Source organism: Microcebus murinus, chromosome 21 (genome assembly GCF_040939455.1).
Source record: "Microcebus murinus isolate Inina chromosome 21, M.murinus_Inina_mat1.0, whole genome shotgun sequence".
Classification (NCBI taxonomy): Eukaryota; Metazoa; Chordata; class Mammalia; order Primates; family Cheirogaleidae; genus Microcebus; species Microcebus murinus.
This window is the reverse complement of record NC_134124.1, coordinates 9,560,771-9,582,949: the sequence shown is the minus strand read 5'-3', so window position 1 is coordinate 9,582,949 and position 22,179 is coordinate 9,560,771. Positions and strand designations below refer to the sequence as shown.

General features: G+C 54.0%; 1 protein-coding gene across 1 annotated transcript; it reads left to right on the top strand.

The window, feature by feature from the left end:
* Positions 1–4,411: 4,411 nt before the first annotated feature.
* Positions 4,412–20,507, top strand: PCDH12 (protocadherin 12). The gene is made up of 4 exons (XM_012749100.2): positions 4,412–7,615; positions 11,481–11,578; positions 15,855–16,006; positions 19,067–20,507. The coding sequence occupies exons 1-4, from the start codon at positions 4,736–4,738 to the stop codon at positions 19,474–19,476; spliced, it is 3,540 nt and encodes a 1,179-aa protein (XP_012604554.1). The 5' UTR covers positions 4,412–4,735; the 3' UTR covers positions 19,477–20,507.
* Positions 20,508–22,179: the final 1,672 nt, after the last annotated feature.

Sequence of the window (22,179 nt, the reverse complement as noted above, 5' to 3'; positions counted from 1 at the left end):
CTGCTCTCTGCAATTTCCTCAACTTTCAGCAGGCTCCCTCCTCCCACCTATTTTTTGTTTTATCGTGTAGATCAATTTGACCTCTCTTTCCAAGAAAATGTTCCAACCAACTTCCCAACCTTGTCCCAAGTGATCTGAAAGATGATGTCTTTTAGAAGGGGGGGGGATTGAGCTGGCAATTACAGAGTACTCTTTGGCAGGCTGGGAAAAGGAAAAGTATGAATTTTCTTGCCCTGTCCCTGGTATTTTGCAAAGCTTTCCAAGTGATTCTGCTTTCTGGCCCCTTTTGAGAACTACAGCTCTTAACCAAGATGCCCTTTCATTTCTTGAAAAGTTCTATTTTTTGGCAAATCTCTCCCTGCAAAGTGCATTCTTCTTTCTGTGCTGGCCCCAGAAAGAGATGCCATTGTGTGAGAGTGGACATCCATCACCTGTCCCAACAAAGTCCACAAAGTGCAGGAGCAGGTGACCCAGAACATCTACTTGAGTCTCTCAGTCGAAATTCCTGGCCAGACTGGCGTTAGCTTTCTTTCTGAAAAAAGGGGCGATCTTGGATGGCCCGGCCACCTTCCCAGCAAGAACGATCCTGCAGATAATGCTTCTCAGCGTCACCAAAGCTGCCTTGGTAGTGATGCAGTGGCGGCTGCTGGGCAGATGCATGAGGACCCAGCAGGGAAGACCTGGGTGCCGGCAGCCAGCCCAGCAGGACATTCGCAGTGGAGGGTGTGACCTTAGCCTTCATCCAGCTGGCCCGGAGTCCCCCGAGAGTCAGAGTTGCACCCTATCAGTCTGACCCCTCAATGTTCCTCTGGACTCAAAGTGTTTTGAAAAGATCCTCCGACTCCCACCCTTCCCGCTTCACCCCTCAGCCCTTCCCTACGGCCAAGGCCCCGAGTGCCAGCAACCCCCAGGTGGGCAGTAAGTGAGGTCTTCGAGCACAAACCCCAATCCTGCCCTCTTTTGAAAAATATTTTGGACTTAAGGGAGGCTGTCCTCAGCTGTTTTGAACCTATTTTGGAGTACCTCTGCTTCTGGAAACCTATTTTCAAAACTCAGGGAAATGTCACCTTTCCCTACCAACTCTAGCAACAGCTCCACTCGCCCCTTGGTGTGTGGCTGTTAAAGAGCCACCGACCCCTGCAGCCAGAAAGGAGCAGAGAAAATTACTAAATGGGGAACCGAGTCCAGAGGTGACATCACCTTCAAAAACTTGTGCCTTGTTTGATGGCTTTAGAATCTTAAAGGGTTATCTTAGCTTCGTGTCCCCAGTGTGAATAAAGCAAACAACCAACAATAAAAACTACCTGTGAAATCTAAATTCAAACTTTCTTGTGACCTGTGAGTCCATTTTTAGCAGTCATGGTCCCAGGCAAGGCAACACAACACCCCCGTATACACACACACACACACACACACACACACACACACACACACACACACATACATACACACAGAAGATAAGGATATATATAAAACAATGTCCTTTCAAAAATATAAATGTTAGCTCAGGGAGAATCAGGAATTCCATAATTCCTTCTGTGACTGGTTCACATTAGGTTTTCCATCCGTGTGTCGATTTTCCTGCTGTACTCTCCTGTGCAGCGGGTCTGGAGCTGTGGATATTTATGAACCCCCTAGGCACCCACCTCCTGTCTCAGTGGCTGTTCCCTGTCCCGCCTCTGCGCCTTTCCCCGGCTTTGGCCACCAGATGGCACTCTGGAAACATGCTCGGCGCCGGAGTTTTCCGCATCAACGCTCCCCTGCGTTACTCCCAGCTGCCTCCCTCCCTCCTCTCTCTCTCCTTCCAATCCGTTTTCCAGAGTGTAGCCGAAGGGCACTGGAGGGCAAATCTGCGTGATCTTGGGCAAGTTACGCTAACGCTCTGCTCAGGGTCTTCAACCTGATGGCTTGGTTGTGAGGGCAGCAGGAGCGCACGCAGGTAAAGCGCTCAGGGCCAGGCCTGGCTCGGAGCTGCTGTTCTCCTCGTCCTGCTTTGAGCCCTCCCCAAACTCCCCATGGCCTCAGGACAAGGTCCCAGTCCTCAGCATGGGAACCCAGGCTCCCATCCTCGGGTGGCCCCTGCTTACGTGCCCAGCCCCCCGCTGTTCCCCACTCCACCCTGAGGGCCCCCTTGTAGCACAGTGAGGAGCCAGCTCACCCCCCCAGGCCCTTTGCCCCTCTGCTCCCTCCACCTGCTTTGCCTCTCCCCTGCCCAACCCCCTTCCTCTGCTCACCCCTTTCTGTCCCTGTCCCGAAGGGGCAGCAGTAACCTCCAGGAGGAGCCTCCCCTGCCCCCTAGGCCGGAATCCAGAGCCACTGCACTGGGCTCCCTTGTGTCATTTCCCCCGCCCCCACCTTAGACGTAAGCCCCTGGTCTTGGTCACTGCCTGGCACACAGCGGGTGACTCAGGGCCGGACAGTGAGGATGTCACAGGCTGACTGTCAGCAGCGGGCAAGGAGCACCCACTGTGTCTTGGCGCTCCCGGGGGGCAGTCGGGCTTCCCTTACAGTCCAGGCAGCACCGTGCCCACGCTGAGCTGAGGGAGGCCTGGGAAACGAGATTCTTGGCCAAGGAGGCGAAGACACAAGTGGAGGGACAGGGACCATGCAGGGACCATCTTCACCATTTGCATATAAGGCATAAAACTTGGAGATGATCAAAGGCACAATCACAGTCCCCGAGTATCGCGTGCTTTCTCTGTGCCGAGCCCTTTCCGCGTCATCTCACTGAATCCTTTCCACAAACTGAGATGAGATGGGTGACAGCCACACTCTCAGAGAAGGAAACTGAGGCTCAGAGGGTGAAGCCACTTGTGCAATGTTTCAGAGCTTGCGAGTGGCCTGTCCGTCCCCAGAGTCGTGCCTTTGGAACTGGCCCCATGAACTCAGCCCCTTGCTGTGGCTTAGTGGGCTGCGGTGAGATAGTTGGGAAACCTCCAGGAGTAGAATATGGGGCACAAGGAGAGACAAGACAGAGGGAAAGGGAAGGAGCGCAGATGGCTGTCTGTCAGCCACGCCAGTCCTGATGGCCACAGGCCTCCGTGCCAACAAGCCCCGATTGGTGTCACTTGGTTCCAAACGGGCACCACTGGCCCCAAGGACTCAGCGGCCACTGCCCACCTACGGGGAGCTTGCCCTTAATTCCCATCACCTCAAATGCTTTACAAACCTCTGGCATCAACCTCAAGGTGCGGTGTGAGGCTGGGAGAGTGCTGGGGGCAGCACTCGTTGAGCCCAGAATGGGAAGCAGGACGGCACCTCCAAGGCCACACGAGCACACTGCCCACTCGCCTCCTTTCCAGGGCTCCACCTCTATGACAAGCTGAACAGGAGGGAGGACACCTCAAAATGTCTAGGAGGAGCGTTGGGAGGCAAAGGGTGCGTGGCACTGTCATCAACAGAGTGGGGAGAGAACTGGAGGAAGAGAGAGAGACATGGATGAACGGGAGGGGAAGGTGTGGGAGAGGGAAATGCATAACCCTCTCCCAGAGCAGCTGTAGCCAGGAAACCTGGGGCTTCCCCATGAGACTCAGGTTGGACCACAAGGCTGGGCGGCTGGAAGGGAAGGGGGAGGGAGCCACACAGCCGGTCAGACAGCCCCTTGCAGCTTCTGGAGCCAAGGCCATGGGCACCCTCCCTGGCCAGTGTGGGCAGGGACCGCCCCAGGGCCAATGCAAAAGCCAGAGGTAGGCACTGGGGGAGTTATGCGGATTACAACACCCGCCCCTGACAATAACATGCCTGCCTGTGACTAGGGGCCAGGCCCAGGCCCTTTGTGCATCATTTCATTTAATCCTCACAACTTCCTGCTGAGAGAGCTAAGATTCTTATTTCCATCCTCACTCTACCTCAAAGATGAGGTAGTGGAGGCCCAGAGAGGTTAAGTGACTTGTCCCAGATGACCCAGCTGGTAAGTCAGGATTAGAACCTAGGCAGTTTAGCTCTGAGAACTGCTCTGTTAATCACAGCTGCTCTCTAGTAAGACGAAAGTGGGTAATCAGGGCAGAGGCAAGATCGGAAAGTAAACAAGTGTGGGAAAAAGAAAAAAGCGGGAGAGGAGTAATGGAGAAAATACAGGAACAGAGAGAGGTGAGGAAGGGAAGAGAGACAGGGCACAGGACTTGCCCAGGAGGGACATAAGTCCACGCACGGGTGGGCGGGGGCTCGGGCGCTCTGCTCGCTTGGCTCCTCCGGGGTAGCCGCCTTGCTGCACGGACGGCACCTTCCCTTCCGGCCTGTCCCCGGAGTCCCGGCCTCATCCTCCTCAGCGGCAGGCCACTCAGCTTCACGGGAAATGCTCTTTCTCTAATTGGCATTGAAACTCACAGCCCTCCCTTTTCCTGTAGGTGGGGTTTCCATAGGAAAAAGCTGCTGCTCTGTTTCCCCAGCCTAGCAACTGTTTGGAAGTCAGAGTCCCATATCCTGCTCTTACTGGGTCAAGTCCCTCCTGGACCAGCTCTGTCCATCATTTGCTGAACTGGACCGGCTGGTGTCCCTGTGGGCGGTCTCCCCCGACAGTTTTACTCCAGCGGTGCGTGGACCTCTCGGCTCGCTCGCGGTGAAGATGGCCTCGCCTGGGAATCCTGCTTGCTCTGTCACCCTCTAATGATGGGGCGAGGTTGTGCAAGCAGGTCTGGGGGCAGGAGAACAAAGCCACTGAGGAAACACTGGAGGACTTGTCCAGCCTCTCATGAACTCTAGCGGTGTCTGAACCCAGCCCACTCCGGTGGTAAGCATGATGCAACTTCTGCGACTTCTGCTGGGGCTTTTGGGGCCAGGTGGCTACTTGTTCCTTTCAGGGGATTGTCAGGAGGTAGCCACGCTCACGGTGAGATACCAAGTGTCGGAGGAAGTGCCTTCTGGCACAGTGATAGGGAAGCTGTCCCGGGAACTGGGCCGGGAGGAGAGGTGGGGGCAGGCGGGGGCTGCCTTCCAGGTCTTGCAGCTGCCTCAGGCCCTGCCCATCCAGGTGGGCCCCGAGGACGGGCTGCTCAGCACGGGGAGGCGGCTGGATCGAGAGCAGCTATGCCGACAGTGGGACCCCTGCCTGGTTTCCTTTGACGTGCTTGCCACGGGGGATCTGGCTCTGATCCACGTGGAGATCCAAGTGCTGGACATCAATGACCACCAGCCACAGTTTCCCAAAGGCGAGCAGGAGCTGGAAATCTCTGAGAGCGCCTCTCTGCGCACCCGGATCCCCCTGGACAGAGCTCTTGACCCCGACACGGGCCCTAATACCCTGCACTCCTACACCCTGTCCCCCAGCGAGCACTTTGCCTTAGATGTCATCGTGGGGCCAGATGAGACCAAACACGCAGAACTCGTGGTGGTGAAGGAGCTGGACCGGGAAATCCACTCATCTTTTGACCTGGTGTTAACCGCTTATGACAACGGGAATCCCCCCAAGTCAGGCACCAGCTTGGTCAAAGTCAACGTCCTGGACTCCAATGACAATAGCCCTGTGTTTGCTGAGAGTTCGCTGGCGCTAGAAATCCAAGAAGATGCCGCCCCTGGCACTCTCCTCATAAACCTGACAGCCACGGACCCTGACCAAGGCCCCAACGGGGAGGTGGAGTTCTTCCTCAGTAAGCACGTGCCGCCAGAGGTGCTAGACACCTTCAGCATCGATGCCAAGACGGGCCAGGTCATCCTGCGCCGATCCCTGGACTACGAGAAGAATCCTGCCTATGAGGTGGATGTCCAGGCCAGAGACCTGGGCCCCAATCCCATCCCAGCCCACTGCAAAGTTCTCATCAAGGTTCTGGACGTCAATGACAATGCCCCAAGCATCCACATCACGTGGGCCTCCCAGCCGTCCCTGGTGTCAGAAGCTCTTCCCAAGGACAGTTTTATTGCTCTAGTCATGGCAGACGACTTGGACTCAGGAAACAATGGTCTGGTCCACTGTTGGCTGAGCCAAGAGCTGGGCCACTTCAGGCTGAAAAGGACTAATGGCAACACGTACATGTTGCTAACCAATGCCACCCTGGACAGAGAGCAGTGGCCCAAATATACCCTCACTCTGTTAGCTCAAGACCAAGGACTCCAGCCCTTATCTGCCAAGAAACAGCTCAGCATTCAGATCAGTGACGCCAACGACAATGCACCGGTGTTTGAGAAAAGCAGGTACGAGGTCTCCACTCGCGAGAACAACCTACCCTCTCTCCACCTCATTACCATCAAGGCTCACGACGCAGACCTGGGTGTGAACGCGGAAATCTCATACCGCATCCAGCACTCCCCAGTTTCCCACCTGGTAGCTATTGACTCCGACACGGGGGAGGTCACTGCTCAGAGGTCACTGGACTATGAAGAGATGGCCGGCTTCGAGTTCCAGGTGATCGCAGAGGACAGGGGACAGCCCCAGCTTGCATCCAGCGTCTCTGTATGGGTCAGCCTCTTGGACGCCAACGATAATGCCCCAGAGGTGATCCAGCCTGTGCTCAGCGATGGAAAAGCCAGCCTCTCGGTGCTTGTGAACGCCTCCACCGGCCACCTTCTGGTGCCCATTGAGACTCCCAGTGGCTTGGGTCCAGCAGGGCCTGACACACCCCCACTGGCCACTCCCAGCTCCCAGCCCTTCCTTTTGGCAACCATTGTGGCGAGGGACGCGGACTCGGGGGCAAACGGAGAGCTCCTCTACAGCATCCGGAGTGGGAATGAAGCCCACCTCTTTGTCCTCAGCCCCCAGCTGGGGCAGCTGTTTGTCAACACCACCAACGCCAGCAGCCTCCCTGGCAGTGAGTGGGAGCTGGAGATCGTGGTAGAGGACCGGGGCAGCCCCGCCTTGCAGACCCGAGCCCTGCTGAAGGTCATGTTTGTCTCCAGCGTGGACCACCTGAGGGATTCAGCCCGGGAGCCTGGGGTCCTGAGCACGTCGGTGCTGACGGTGACATGCCTGGCCACACTGCTGGGCATCTTTGGCTTGGTCCTGGCTCTGTTCATGTCCATCTGCCGGACAGAGAAGAAGGACAATAGGGCCTACAACTGCCGGGAGGCTGAGTCCACCTACCGCCACCAGCCCAAGAGGCCCCAGAAACACATTCAGAAGACTGACATCCACCTGGTCCCTGTCCTCAGGGGTCAGGCGGGTGAGCCTGGCGAAGTCGGGCAGTCCCACAAAGACTCAGGCAAGGAGGCGATGATGGAAGCAGGCTGGGACCCCTGCCTGCAGGCCCCCTTTCACCTCACTCCGACCCTGTACAGGACCCTGCGTAACCAAGGCAACCAGGGACCCCCGGCGGAGAACCGCGAGGTGCTGCAGGACACCGTCAACCTCCTTTTCAACCACCCCAGGCAGAGGAACGCCTCCCGGGAGAACCTGACCCTTCCCGAGCCCCTGCCTGCCGCCGGGCAGCCTCGCCCCAGGACCCCGAAGGTTGCGGGCAGCCCCACGGGGAGGCTGGCTGGAGACCAGGGCAGCGAGGAGGCCCCACAGAGCCCACCAGCCTCCTCTGCAACCCTGAGGCGGCAGCGAAATCTCAATGGCAAGGTGTCCCCTGAGAAAGAATCAGGCCCCCGTCAGATCCTGCGGAGCCTGGTCCGGCTGTCGGTGGCTGCCTTTGCAGAGCGGAACCCCGTGGAGGAGCTCACTGTGGATTCTCCTCCTGTCCAGGTACCTGGGGCGTGGGCAGCTCTTTCTCTGGTCTCCCCTGGACCACCACCTTCAGCGTCGGACACCCCCATCACCCTCACATTCCTCACATGGATTCCTTAGGCTCACCGGCACTTTATGGTGCCTTGGGTAGCAATGGTTCAGGGCATAGCTTGGGCTCGGCTGAACTTAGCTGTGTGATCCCGGGCAAATTACTTACTGTCTCTGAGCCTTAGTTTCCTTATGTGTAAAATAGGAACAATAGTAAGAGTATCTGCTTCATAGAGTTGTCCTGGACAATTTGGTCGGATAATTCCTATACAGCCCTTGCGGTAGCTGGCTTTATGGGAATGTGTGATTAAGAGCATAGACTTTGGGGCAAGGTTGTCTGGGCTCAAATCCTGATTCTAATCTTCCTAGCTGTGGACCACACAGAAGTTAGTCAACTTCTCTGTTGAAGGTGTCCATGTGACCAGCACCCATCTTCTAAGTTTGCTTGAAGATAAAAAGAGTTAACTCACGTAATGCCCGTAGAACAATGTTCGGTATGCAGTCAGCGCTCAGCAAATGATGACTATTACTTCCGCAAAACATTCCTCCATCTCCCCTCTCCACTTGCCCTCCTCTCACCCGGGAAACCCCCCTATGGAGCAAGCCAGCATGGGCATCATTGCCCCAGGCTCCTGGGCTGCATCTGACCAGCCTGAGACCCCACAGCCCACTGGCTGGGCCTGCAGGATGGGGCTGTGGAAACAACCTTAGGACTTGGGAGGTAGGCAGATGCCGGTTCAAATTTCAACACAGCCCCTTAGGAACTGGACAACGTCGGGCAAGCTCTTTAAGCCCTGAGCCTCATTTTCCTCATCTATGAAATGGGGACTGGCCGGGCACGGTGGCTCACGCCTGTAATCCTAGCACTCGGGGAGGCCGAGGTGAGTGGATTGCTCAAGGTCAGGAGTTCAAAACCATCCCGAGCAAGAGCGAGACCCCGTCTCTACTATAAATAGAAATAAATTAATTGGCCAACTAATACATATAGAAAAAAGTATCCGGGCATGGTGGCGCATGCCTGTAGTCCCAGCTACTTGGGAGGCTGAGGCAGGAGGATTGCTTGAGCCCAGGAGTTTGAGGTTGCTGTGAGCTAGGCTGACGCCACGGCACTCACTGTAGCTTGGGCAACAAAGTGAGACTCTGTCTCAAAAATAAAATAAAGTAAAATAAAATGGGGACTATGAGGCCAAACTCACCCTGTGTCTGCCTCCCTGGAGGTGTGAGGGTTAAATGGGGTGATGAATGACACAGTATCTAGAGACTCCGGATCTACTAGACACAAATGAGGACTCTTTTTCAGGGATGGCACCTGATCTCACACCCGTATTTGCTCCTCTGGACCCCAGATATTTCCACTGTGCCAGGCTGCCTGCCCAAGGCACACTTCTGCTCGGCCAGGCCGTCAGCTCAGGTTTCCTGTGAAGCAAGGACACAACTTCCTTCCCTCACCCCCTCCTCGGGAAGCCACCTGGAGATGGCCCAGATGTTTTCTTAGCAGTCTTGCCCTGGGCTCCCTGCAGACCCAGAGGTTGCCCGGAGCCATCATCCATCCACTCACCCGTCCCTCCACCTGTCCATCCATTCATTCGTCAAGTGCTTTCTGGTGAGCTCTTTGTGCCAAACCTCGTGCTGGTTGGTGGGGGACAGGATGGCGGAGAGCAGGCACTATGGGCGACCCCACTGGGTGGTGGAAGGAAAGGTGCCCATTTGGGATCAACTGGACGGTAGGAGGCAGCTCGCCCAATGCTCATGTCTTTCTGACGGCACCGCACCACTGCGGAGTCAGATCGGAGTTCAGATTCTAGCCTGGCCGCTCATTGCTGTGTAGGACCCGTGAGCCTCAGGTTCCACCTCTGTAAAATGGGTCTAATGGCATCTCTTCCCTGGGGCTGTTCTAAGAATTAAACGAGATTATACGCCACAGGACAATTACTGAGTGTTTATCATGGGATCTATTAATAAGTGATTTATATGCTTTGGTTCATTTACCCTCATAACCATCACATGACCTGCGTCTCACTGTTACTCACTTTTTCACCACCGAGGAAACTGAGGCTCAGAATACTTAAGTAATTCCTCAAGGCCACAGAGATGGAAACTGGGGCAGGAGCAGACTCTGACTGACTCCAAAGGTTGGTCTCTAACTGTGAAGTGACCCTGAATGACAGTACTCAGCACAGGGCTTGGTATGTGGGGAGTGTCCCCGAAATGTTGGCTGTCACTTGGGCAAAGGGTAGCCTTAGGAGGGCTTCTGCATTTCAGCTGGCAGGTAGGATCTGCCCTGAGGCAGACAAGGGGACCTTGACCCTCCCAAGTCCTGGCCACCTCCTCTTCCACCTGTCCTCCGAGGTTGGGACTTCCTGCCCCGAGCTGCACAGAGGGCAGCGGGGCTTCCCCAGGGAGCAGTGGGAGTGCGCCCCATCTAGTCCTGACACCTCTGTGAAGAAGGCTGGGTGGGTATTTCTAGCCCCACTTTAGAGATGAGAAAACTGAGGTCTGAGGAGGTCTAAAAATCTGCCTGATAGTGCACAACAAGCTAGAAATAACTTTGACCTAGAACTCAGCCTCTCAAGACTTGGTCCGTTACCTCTCCTTCCTGGGGCTCTATAGGATCTGGCTCTGACCCCTCACGCACCCCCTGCCCCATTTTCCGGTCTTTCTGAAACTCTACCGTTTCTTCCAGCTGTTCGGCTTGCAGTGCTTCTGCCCAAAACCCCTTTACTTCTTGCCCAGATGCTCACTCTCCTCCTACTTGCCAAACTCGTACGGAGCATTTGTGCCTCTGCAGAGGAGCCTGGCAAATCATGTGAACTCAAGAAACATTTGTTGATATAAGGCCAGGCATAGTGGCTGACGCCTGTAATCCCAGGACTCTGGGAGGCTGAGGCAGGAGGATCACTTGAGGCCAGAAGTTAGAGACCAGCCTGAGCCAGAGCAAGACCCCATCTCTAGAAAAAAATAGAAATTAGCTGGGCATAGCGGCACATGCCTGTAGTCCCAGCTACTTGGGAGGCTGAGGCAGGAGGATGGCTTGAGCCCAGGAGTTTGAGGTTGCTGTGAGCTATGATGACACCACTGCACTCTAGCCTGGGCAACAGAGTGAGACTCTGTCTCAAAACAAACAAACAAAAACACAAAAAAATGTGTTGGAATAAATAAATAAACTTCCCCCATTAACACCCCCCTACTTCTTCCCTGCTGTGAGTTGGGTGGGGCCCTCCTCTGCTCCCCCAGGCCCCCACCCTTTGCCAATACCCAAATGTCACCCCCTATCCACTGTCCCCTGCCTTCCGGGCAGACTGCGAGCTCCCTGAGGGCAGCAGCTGGTCTCATTCACTTGTTGAGTGAATGAAGGGCGAATAAATGAAAGATTCAATGACACTATTTTGCCTTCTCTAAACATAATCTTACATCTGGCCCACAAAAATTGTCTGTTTGTTTGTTTGAATACTGCTAAAAGGGGAAAATAACTCTTTAGGGATAATCCTTATCAAAGTAATAATAATTTTACGGTCAGGAAATGCCTTTTCACCCCCACCCCACAGAGTCCTCTAGGCACAGGTCACTTGGGAGACTGAGCACGAGGGGATGGGTCCGGAGGGTCCCCATGCTGTCCCTTGGACACCTAGGTTCTGGGTGACATGGCAAAGCAGGGGACCTGCCCGCCCAGGTCCCTGTCTCCGTCACTGGCACCATCCCCCCATCTGATCACACAAGCATCTGAAGCCAGAGGAAAGACTATAAAAAGAAAGCACCGGCGTTGAGGGAAACATCCGGCAAGGAAGTGTGCTGGGTCGGAATTGTGTGGAGTCAACAGATTTTTCCTGTCTTGTAGCAAATCTCCCAGCTGCTGTCCTTGCTGCATCAGGGCCAATTCCAGCCCAAACCAAACCACCGGGGAAATAAGTATTTGGCCAAGCCAGGAGGCGGCAGGTAAGCGGCACGGTAGCCCCACAGACAGCTCAAGGCCCCTACCGCCGGCCCTCCCCCTGGTAGCCTCTGGGAGGTGAGGAAGGGTGAGCTCATCCCAGACACTGGTCCCCGGGGAGACTGCAGCAGACAGCGCCCAGCCCCCACCCTGGGAGGCTGGGTTCTGGGGCGACTGTATTTATGGGATTTACAGGACCCAGAGTCACTGAGGAAATGACTTCATCCCTGAGGCTCTATCTGCCCCCTGATTACAGAGGTGCTATAAATTGGCTTTAAATTTGTAACTTTCACCTTTCTTTCTCTTTATCCATAAACATGAGGGCATAATATGAAGTCTCCCCACTAAGGATGTGGAAGTGTGGGTGTGTCCCTTTGGGCAGTCCTAGAATTGAAGAGACATCAAGAGGACATCTAATCTAACTCTTTGTTACAGATGGAGAAACTGAGGCTCTAAGTAGTTTGGTCCAACCCAGCTGTGTAAACTTGAGCACGTCAGATAATCTCTCAGAACCTCGGTTTCTCCATTTGTAAAATGCAGGTCAGAACACTTCTCTTGTAGTGATGGGGAGAGGATTTCATGATCAGTTGCTTTCTAAGCCCATAGCCCAGTGCCTGGCACATAGTAGGAAGTTGCACACGCAATGCTAAGTCCTTTCCCCTTAAAGCAACTTTGCCCAAGGTCACATAGCAAGTGAATGGCCAAGCTGGGACCAGCTCCCTGGGCCCTTGACTCTTGGATCAGTGGTCTTGCCCTGACAACTTGTAGCTCCCTTTTTTTGCAAGGATGATGAGAGGTAGTATTGAGCAGGGCTGAGTACATACACTCCAGAGTCACATTGGCCTGAATTTGAATTGTTTCATCACTTAATCCATGGGGTCCTTGGGCAAGCTGCAAAATCTTCACAAGTCTTGGTTTTCTCATATGCAAAAAATGGGGATGATGACAAGAGAACACCTTAGAGTTATGAAAGGTTTGGATGAGATGGTGCCTGCACCTTGCACTAGCAAGAGGCCTGACTCAGACTCATGGCTCAAAAAAACATTAGTTGTCCTTATTACCCACAAACTCGCCACCTCCCCACTGATCTCTTCCTAGGAGCAGAAATGGCCACAGGAACAAAAGCAAACAAACAGAAAGAACTCCTAGGCCTTAAGGCTCCTCAGGAAGTCTTCTTGCCTTCCAGGAGGAGGGTCCAGGTCTTTCCCCCCATGATGATGAGAGGGAGGGTCTGCACAATGGAGGAGCTAGGTGGAGACAGCAGGAGAGGGAGGTGCAGGCAGTAGACTCTGAGCAGCTTTAGGACACCTTCTTTCAGCTATGTCCTCCATAGATCTGCTCCTGGTCTGGGATTTGGCCTTAAATAAAGAAGAAGTAACATTCAGTCACTCATTGCACAAAGTATTTATTAAGCACCTGCTGTGTGCCAGGCCCTGTTCTGAGCACTGATGAGGAAGTAGGGAAAGAGACAGACAAAAACCCCTGCCTTGCTAGAGCACCTGCTCTGATGGATGGTGGATTAGTGCACTGGAGGGTGGATGAGTGCCCTGGAGGGTGGATGACTGCCCTGGAGGGTGGATGAGTGCCCTGGAGGTGGATGAGTGCACTGGAGGTGGATGAGTGCACTGGAGGTGGATGAGTGCACTGGAGGGTGGATGAGTGCACTGGAGGGAGGATGAGTGCCCTGGAGGTGGATGAGTGCACTGGAGGTGGATGAGTGCCCTGGAGGTGGATGAGTGCACTGGAGGTGGATGAGTGCACTGGAGGTGGATGAGTGCCCTGGAGGTGGATGAGTGCACTGGAGGGTGGATGAGTGCACTGGAGGTGGATGAGTGCCCTGGAGGTGGATGAGTGCACTGGAGGTGGATGAGTGCACTGGAGGGTGGATGAGTGCCCTGGAGGGTGGATGAGTGCCCTGGAGGTGGATGACTGCACTGGAGAGTGGATGAGTGCACTGGAGGGTGGATGAGTGCACTGGAGGGTGGATGAGTGCACTGGAGGGTGGATGAGTGCCCTGGAGGTGGATGAGTGCCCTGTAGGGTGGATGAGTGCACTGGAGGGTGGATGAGTGCCCTGGAGGTGGATGACTGCACTGGAGGGTGGATGAGTGCACTGGAGGGTGGATGAGTGCACTGGAGGTGGATGAGTGCACTGGAGGGTGGATGAGTGCACTGGAGGGTGGATGAGTGCACTGGAGGGTGGATGAGTGCACTGGAGGGTGGATGACTGCCCTGGAGGGTGGATGAGTGCACTGGAGGGTGGATGAGTGCCCTGGAGGTGGATGAGTGCCCTGGAGGGTGGATGACTGCACTGGAGGGTGGATGAGTGCACTGTAGGGTGGATGAGTGCCCTGGAGGTGGATGACTGCACTGGAGGGTGGATGAGTGCACTGGAGGGTGGATGAGTGCACTGGAGGGTGGATGAGTGCCCTGGAGGGTGGATGAGTGCACTGGAGGGTGGATGAGTGCCCTGGAGGTGGATGACTGCACTGGAGGGTGGATGAGTGCACTGTAGGGTGGATGAGTGCCCTGGAGGGTGGATGACTGCACTGGAGGGTGGATGAGTGCACTGGAGGGTGGATGAGTGCACTGGAGGGTGGATGAGTGCACTGGAGGGTGGATGAGTGCACTGGAGGGTGGATGAGTGCACTGGAGAGTGGATGAGTGCACTGTAGGGTGGATGAGTGCCCTGGATGGTGGATGAGTGCCCTGGAGGGTGGATGAGTGCACTGGAGGTGGATGACTGCACTGGAGGGTGGATGAGTGCACTGGAGGTGGATGACTGCACTGGAGGGTGGATGAGTGCCCTGGAGGTGGATGACTGCACTGGAGAGTGGATGAGTACCCTGGAGGGTGGATGAGTGCCCTGGAGGGTGGATGAGTGCACTGGAGGTGGATGAGTGCACTGGAGGTGGATGACTGCACTGTAGGGTGGATGAGTGCCCTGGAGGGTGGATGAGTGCCCTGGAGGGTGGATGAGTGCACTGGAGGTGGATGAGTGCACTGGAGGTGGATGACTGCACTGGAGGGTGGATGAGTGCACTGGAGGTGGATGACTGCACTGGAGGGTGGATGAGTGCACTGGAGGTGGATGACTGCACTGGAGGGTGGATGAGTGCCCTGGAGGGTGGATGAGTGCACTGGAGGTGGATGACTGCACTGGAGGGTGGATGAGTGCACTGGAGGTGGATGACTGCACTGGAGGGTGGATGAGTGCCCTGGAGGGTGGATGAGTGCACTGGAGGGTGGATGAGTGCACTGGAGGGTGGATGAGTGCCCTGGAGGTGGATGACTGCCCTGGAGGGTGGATGACTGCACTGGAGGGTAGATGACTGCCCTGGAGGGTGGATGACTGCACTGGAGGTGGATGACTGCACTGGAGGGTGGATGCATGCACTGGAGGGTGGATGAGTGCACTGGAGGGTGGATGAGTGCCCTCGAGGGTGGATGAGTGCCCTGGAGGGTGGATGAGTGCACTGGAGGGTGGATGAGTGCACTGGAGGGTGGATGAGTGCACTGGAGGGTGGATGAGTGCCCTGGAGGGTGGATGAGTGCCCTGGAGGTGGATGACTGCACTGGAGGGTGGATGAGTGCACTGGAGGGTGGATGACTGCACTGGAGGGTGGATGAGTGCCCTGGAGGTGGATGAGTGCGCTGGAGGTGGATGAGTGCCCTGGAGGGTGGATGAGTGCACTGGAGGGTGGATGAGTGAACTGGAGGGTGGATGAGTGAACTGGAGGGTGGATGAGTGCACTGGAGGTGGATGACTGCACTGGAGGGTGGATGAGTGCACTGGAGGTGGATGAGTGCCCTGGAGGGTGGATGAGTGCACTGGAGGTGGATGAGTGCACTGGAGTGCACTGGAGGTGGATGACTGCACTGAAGGTGGATGACTGCACTGGCTCAACTAAAGTTTATTAAACTCCTACTCCGTGCCAGGCATGCAAAGCCATCAGAGGGACAGTGGTGAGTGACAATATCAATGAATTCATTTTCACTTCTGTTCACTGAGTGCTTATAATGCTCCAGGTACTATGCTAAGCCCTCTACCTACAACTTCTCATTTTACCCTCACAGCACCCTGTGAGGTGGGTGTTATTTACTACTCCCATTTTACACATGGGAAACAGAGTAAGCAGGAGGGCTGGGATCACACAACCCAGGTTGGTCAGACTCTGAAGGCCAGGCTGTGTATCCAGTTTCCTGTGTGGGTGAATGAGCACGAATGAATGAATCTATGCGGGAATTTCCTCCCCTGTGGACTGGCTGGTTTCCTTTGCAGGAGTGCAATCCCAGACGCAGATGGCCCAGCTGCCAGGGCTGGTGGCCAAGCAGAACCAGAACAGGAGGAAGGGCCCTTGGACCCTGAAGAGGACCTCTCTGTGAAGCAGCTGCTAGAAGAAGAGCTGTCAAGCCTGCTGGACCCCGACACAGGTAGGGACTCTCCAGGATGGCCCCAACCCTGCTCCTGCCCCATGGTCCCCTCATGTGCCCAGGCTGCAGGGAAACAGCCATTCTGTTTCTGGGGAGGAACCTCAGCAACATTTAACTCCCCTGGAGCTGCAGAAAGTATTCAATTGTTTAAAGACCTGGTTCTACTTTGATTACTAATTTTAAAAATTATTGTAAGAATAGCAAACAATTACTGAGCTCTTGGTATGTGCCAGGCACTGGGAAAGCATCTGATACACATTATCTCATTTAAGCCTCCAAACAGTCCTTTGAGGTGGATATTATTAGCTCCAATTTACAGATGAGCAAACAGGTTTAAAAAGGTGAAGTAGTCTGCTCAGAGTCACCTAGCTCACCAGGCCAGGTGCCAACACGTGGGCTAGACTGTCCTTCAGAGACTTCCCCCTAACTCCTAAACCACTCAGTTGTAGTTCTTTGGCATATTTAAATATCCCTTTCACCCTGGGAACTGGATAAACTCTTTAATGTGCTAACACTTCTAATTGAAACAAAAAAAAAATTTTTTTTTTAGAGAAACAATTAGTTTTAACAATAAATACATAACGTGAACTTGAATTCAACAATCTGCTAGTTGCCCCGCCCCTGCTGTGGACATCGGTCAGCCTCCTTTAGGTAACGCACCACACGTCTGACCGTTCCTGTGCTGTAGTTTTTCTGTTTCTGTAGTTCACAATCTATTTCTCATGTGCTCCGTCTGGCTGCAAGCACGCTGAAGACATGGCGGAGACTTCCCTTTCCTTGGTTAAAAAAATATAGCTGACATTTACTGAGCGCTTTCTATGTGCTAGTCCCCGTTCTAAGTACTCACGGAAACATCTTATGAGATAGGGGCTATTCGTTATCCCCATTCCACAAAAGGAAAAGCTAAGGGCCAGGGTGTCTAATCATTTACCCGAGGTTGTACAGCTAATGGTTATTAACACAGGCAGTACGGCTCTAAATGTTAGAGCTGTGCTGTTCATATGGTAGCCACTGGCCACATGTGGCTACTTAAATTTAAATGAATTAAAATTAAAGAAAATGAAATGTGCAATTCCTCTGTCACACCGGCCACGTGTCAAGTGCTCATTGGCCCCCTGTGGCTAGGAGATGTAGCTTTGGACTCCATCTCTGCCAGCCAGCTGAGGGCTGGGATCTGTGGGCTCAACTCCCCCATGGTCCTACCTCCCATGGCAGAGAGGACACTGAGCACGGGGGGTTGTGAGACGTGAGGGACAAGGAAGGAAGAGGGACGGAAAAACCTTTGCTCTTTCAGGCTGGACCACTGCAAGGGCTGTTTTTGATTGTGCACGAACTCCTTAAATCTCACAATGACCCAACACGATAAGTGTTACTGTCTCAAAACGCTTTGCGAGAGGAAAAGGAGGCTCAGAGAGGTTAAGCCCTTTCCCCAAGGTCACCACCACTGGCTCTAAGTGGCAAGGCTGGGAAATGGTACCCAGGTCTGCCCAGCGCCCACCTTCGGCTAGAACTGGTGGGTGATGCCGAGTGAATTCACCATCGCTTTTCAGCCATCCTCATATGCCGCCGTGATCTTCTCATTCCAAGCTTCACTTCTTCTGGAGTTCTCCAACCCTTGTGCAAGCAAAGGCCTGATTCTGTAACACCAAGAGTTCCGTTCAACCTTATGGCCCCAGGGTCTCAGGAACTAAGGTTTACATTTCCCAGATGCCGAGGGTTAATATTTATGTTCATTCAGCCGTTCGACAAACATTCACTAAGCTCCAGGCATGGGGCTGGGCCCCAGGATCCAGCAGGGCAGGGGCCCACGCCTGTCTCACAGCATGCACAGTCCAGAACTGAATGCAAGACAGAGTTTCATTGACTAATATAAAAACAACTAGCTCTGCTCTGGAATAACTTTTTCAAATTACAAAAGTAGTATTCGGTTAATGTAGAAAAATATAATTAAACAAAAAGAGAATAAATCACTTCTGCCCGGGGGTGATTTCAGTTAACACTTTGACATATCTCCTTCCAGTCTTCTATGCTGTGCACAGATTTTAAAGCAGCTCACCTTAGGCAACCATTAAATAAATGTTAAGGTAGATGTTGTGCCCCCTCCCTTTATTTTTAAAGACACTGTTTCTTAACCATAAGACTTTCCTTTCTTTCCTCTGCCTTGGTCTCTACCATCTGGTCTGGGACTAGTTTTTTGAGATAGGATTTTCTGTAGAGGGGATGGGAAAAGAAGTGTATGGTGGCATTGGGAATCTAGGTGCAATTTTTTTCATTCCCAGCCACCAGGCTGAGTTGCCCTGGCCTCTGCCCCAGTCCCTTTCCTGGGACAGCCCTCAGGCAGACAGCCCGACTCTAAGTGAGGTTCCTTGCAGCTGGAGGGGTGAAGGTGTTGCGGACGTGGGGCCAGGTGGCAACAGTGCAGAGCTCAGCAGGCCTGCGCCACAGGTGGGTACCTGGGGTGTCCTGCAGGAGGAAGAGCCACTCTTCAGAGAGTGGGCAGGGTGGTACAGTCATGGGGTCTATGAAGTCATCAGACCCCGGCTCACATAAGGGTTTGGCTACCTAGCAGTTTCCTCATCCATAAAATAGGTACACTTGACCTCCAAGATCTGTATGTAGGTTAAGTGAAATACATTGCTTGGCACCTCAGCCCTGTCTAAGGAAAGGGATTTTCCCTCTAACCTCCCCTAGGGGTACCTTGAGAGGAGAAGTCTCCCTGAGGGGCCAAAATCTTGGCGGGAATGTAGAAGACACTTAGACCCTGAGACACACCGCACAGGAGACCAGGAAATTCTTTAGACACAGGCTAGTTTCTACTTCTAGGCCTTCCTCCTCCTCCTGCGCCTTGTCCACTGGCTCTCCGGGGGCTCCTGTGCTTCGCGGCTGCCTTCCTGCCCACGAACTTCCCCACCAGGGCCTCTTCCTTTCCGCCCCCCTCTGGCCACCACCGCCCCCAACCCGGGTGCCCTCCCCCCTCCCATTTCCCTTCCCTCCTTTGTCCCCGGCCCTTGCCCTGCCCCCAGCCCCGGCTTCGCCTCACCCTGTCCCCTGCCCCTGCAGGCCTGGCCCTGGACCGGCTGAGCGCCCCCGACCCCGCCTGGATGGCCAGGCTCTCCTTGCCGCTCGCCACCAACTACCGCGACAACGTGACCTCCCCGGATGCCGCAGCCTCGGAGGAGCCGCGGACCTTCCAGACGTTCGGCAAGGCGGCGGGGCCGGAGCTGAGCCCCACGGGCACGCGGCTGGCCAGCACCTTCCTGTCGGAGATGAGCTCGCTGCTGGAGATGCTGCTGGAGCAGCGCTCGGGCGTGCCCGTGGAGGCCGCCTCCGAGGCGCTGCGGCGCCTGTCGGTCTGCGGGAGGACCCTCAGCCTGGACCTGGCCACCGGCGGGGGCGCCTCGGGCTTGGAGGCGCAGGGGGGCCCAGGTGGAAAGAGGGGAGCCGAGGGCAGCAGCAGCAGGTGCCTGTGAACGCACCTTGGACGCCTCTGGATCCGGGAACCAGCGACCCTGGGAGACGTAAGGGGGCCCAGGCCCAGAGCATCCCGGGACATGCGCTGGTTTCTAAAATCTTGGAACTCACCCACCAGTGGTGGCCCCCGAACTTTAGGGTGACTGATGCGGCCCCCACCGAGGAGGCTGGGCCCCCAGGATGAACAGCTGACAGACCAAAGCAGCCCCTTGTAATGGGCTCTGACTGAATTTTTTGGAGGACAGGGACAGTTCGTGGCTGAGATAAGTGTTTGCTGGCAAAACACATATAAGGGCCGAGGGTCAGTCCTCCTGCAGAACAGATGCCACAGAGCATGACAAGCAGGGAAGGACGGCCTTCTTGGAGACGGGGGCTGGGGAGCTGGATCCTGGGGACATCAGGCAATGCTCTCTGACCTACTAATAAAGGGAAAGCAGTGCCTCCTTCTGCTCACACCTGTCAAGAGGGAGGAGGGAAGAGTCATAGAGTGAGGGTTCTTTGTCATCCAATCCCTGGCAAGAAAGTCATGCTGGGCCTGGACAAGAATGGGGCACCTTGGTGCACAGTGACAGGTGCACAGATGATGGGCATGTGTGCTCTTGACCTTGTTCTTCTATCACTATGTTATCAAATAATCTGCTTCTCAGCTGGAAAATTAGGGCTAAGAAAAGCACGACTATTTATAGAGCATTTACAGGAGCCAAGCACCAGGCACCAGGCTTTACAATAGGATTTAATTCGATTTTCTAACAAAGCTATGAGGGTGGTGTCATTATGCCCATTTCACAGACAAGGATACGAGGCTTGGAGAGGGTGAGTGTCTTTCCCAAGATCAAACAGGGAGTAGAAACAGAGCCAGGATTTGGACCCAGGCTGGTCCAGCTTACTAAAACCTATGCGCTCAACCTTGACACTAGACTGCCAGCCAAGGACAGGAAAAGGAAAAGCCCTAGAGGTGAGCTTTTGCCAGCAGCCGACTTGCCTGCGCTCCCCTTGGGAAACGCTGTTGAAATGAACATTCCCAAAGTCATGCAGGCCCACCCATTTCTGCCCCTCCAAGCACAGGGCGAAAGGAACTTGGATCCGTGATGCAGTTCCCCTCCCCTGTCCTTTCCCAGCAAGTAGCCCTTCATGTGCAGAAGTCATCTTTCCCGACCCCCGTCTGTGGGTGAACCTTCCTCTGTCATTGCAGGTTTGGGCCCGTGAATTCAGGCCCCAGAGGACACCGTGTGAACTGGGTCTATGAAATTGGCACTGACAGCAGCCAGTGTTTCAGGGGAGGGGAAAGTGAAGAAACAGCAGATATTTTCCCAAGGCTCAGCCTTAGAATGTTCCTGGAAATTTTCAAGCAGCCGTTCAGCTAGCTTCTGAATAGCGAGGGGCTCTCCTGGACACTGAAGGCAGAAAGCCCTCTGTCTGCTCCTCCTTTTGTCCTCTCTTCAAGCTCAGTGCTCATGGTCACTGTCCACAGAAATGGGCCAAACATATTCCCAATTACAGACAATGAACATCATACATACATGGAGTATAGTATAGCATCATTATTCCATTTTACAGAGGAGAAAAATGAGGTCCCCCAAAGTTAAGTGCCTCAGGGATAAGGTGTCTGATCACCTCACTCCAGGACAGAGGGATTTTCTTATAAGATCTATGATTTCTGAGCTGGTGCACAGAGCTGGTGGGTTCTGCAGGTCAATGACAGAGGCTGGGGAAAACCAAGCAGGCAGGGTCTCCAGCCTGACCAGCCAGGTGCCTGGGACAAAGTGATACTTGATGAATACCTGCTGAATGGGTGTATGAATGAATAAATAGGTCAATAAATGCTCAGAATCCCCTTTTATCCATATTGGAGCTCTAGTTGGGACTTCATTAGGAAAAAATGATTCCATTATATAAAAGTCACGTCTGAAAACCAAAGTATTAGAGTAGACCAAACTGGATCCCCCCTCCCCCAATTACCAGTGGATTTTCAGTGCAGAGCTGATATTGGGGGGTGGTAGAGAGATGGGGAGGAGTAATCTAAGGAAGCTGGAACCATAGCTGGCACTGGATCATTGAAAACATGGGACCACTGCATCACTCTAATTCAAAAGCCCTAAATCTGTAGTCCTTGGACTCCCTTGAACACTAAGCAAAACTTTGTATATAGGCATTTTCTAGGCAGAAGATAAAAAGTTCACATCAGATTCTCAAAGGAACACGTGACCTATAAAAGGTTATGTAGCATTGCTCCTAGATACTATCTAAACCTCCACAGACATAGGCAATTATAGTCTTAAGGGGTCCAGACTTTATCTATTTCAACTCCTCATTTTATAGTCAAGGATATAGAAAGAAATGGGGGACAACTAGCCCAAGGCTGCCTCGCAGGTGTGTGGCAGAGCTAGCATTTGGATATGGGATTTAGTATGGCAGTCTAGTATAATATCAGGGTTTTTTTTTGTTTGTTTGTTTTTTGAGACAGAGTTTCACTCTGTTGCTAGGGCTAGAGTACTGTGGTGTCAGCCTAGCTCCCAGCAACCTCAAACTCCTGGGCTCAAGCGATCCTCCTGCCACAGCCTCCCGAGTAGCTGGGACTATGGGGCATGCACCACCATTCCTGGCTAATTTTTTCCTTTTCTTTTCTTTTCTTTTTTTTTTTTTTTTTGAGACAGAGTCTCACTTTGTTGCCCAGGCTAGAGTGAGTGCCCTGGCATCAGCCC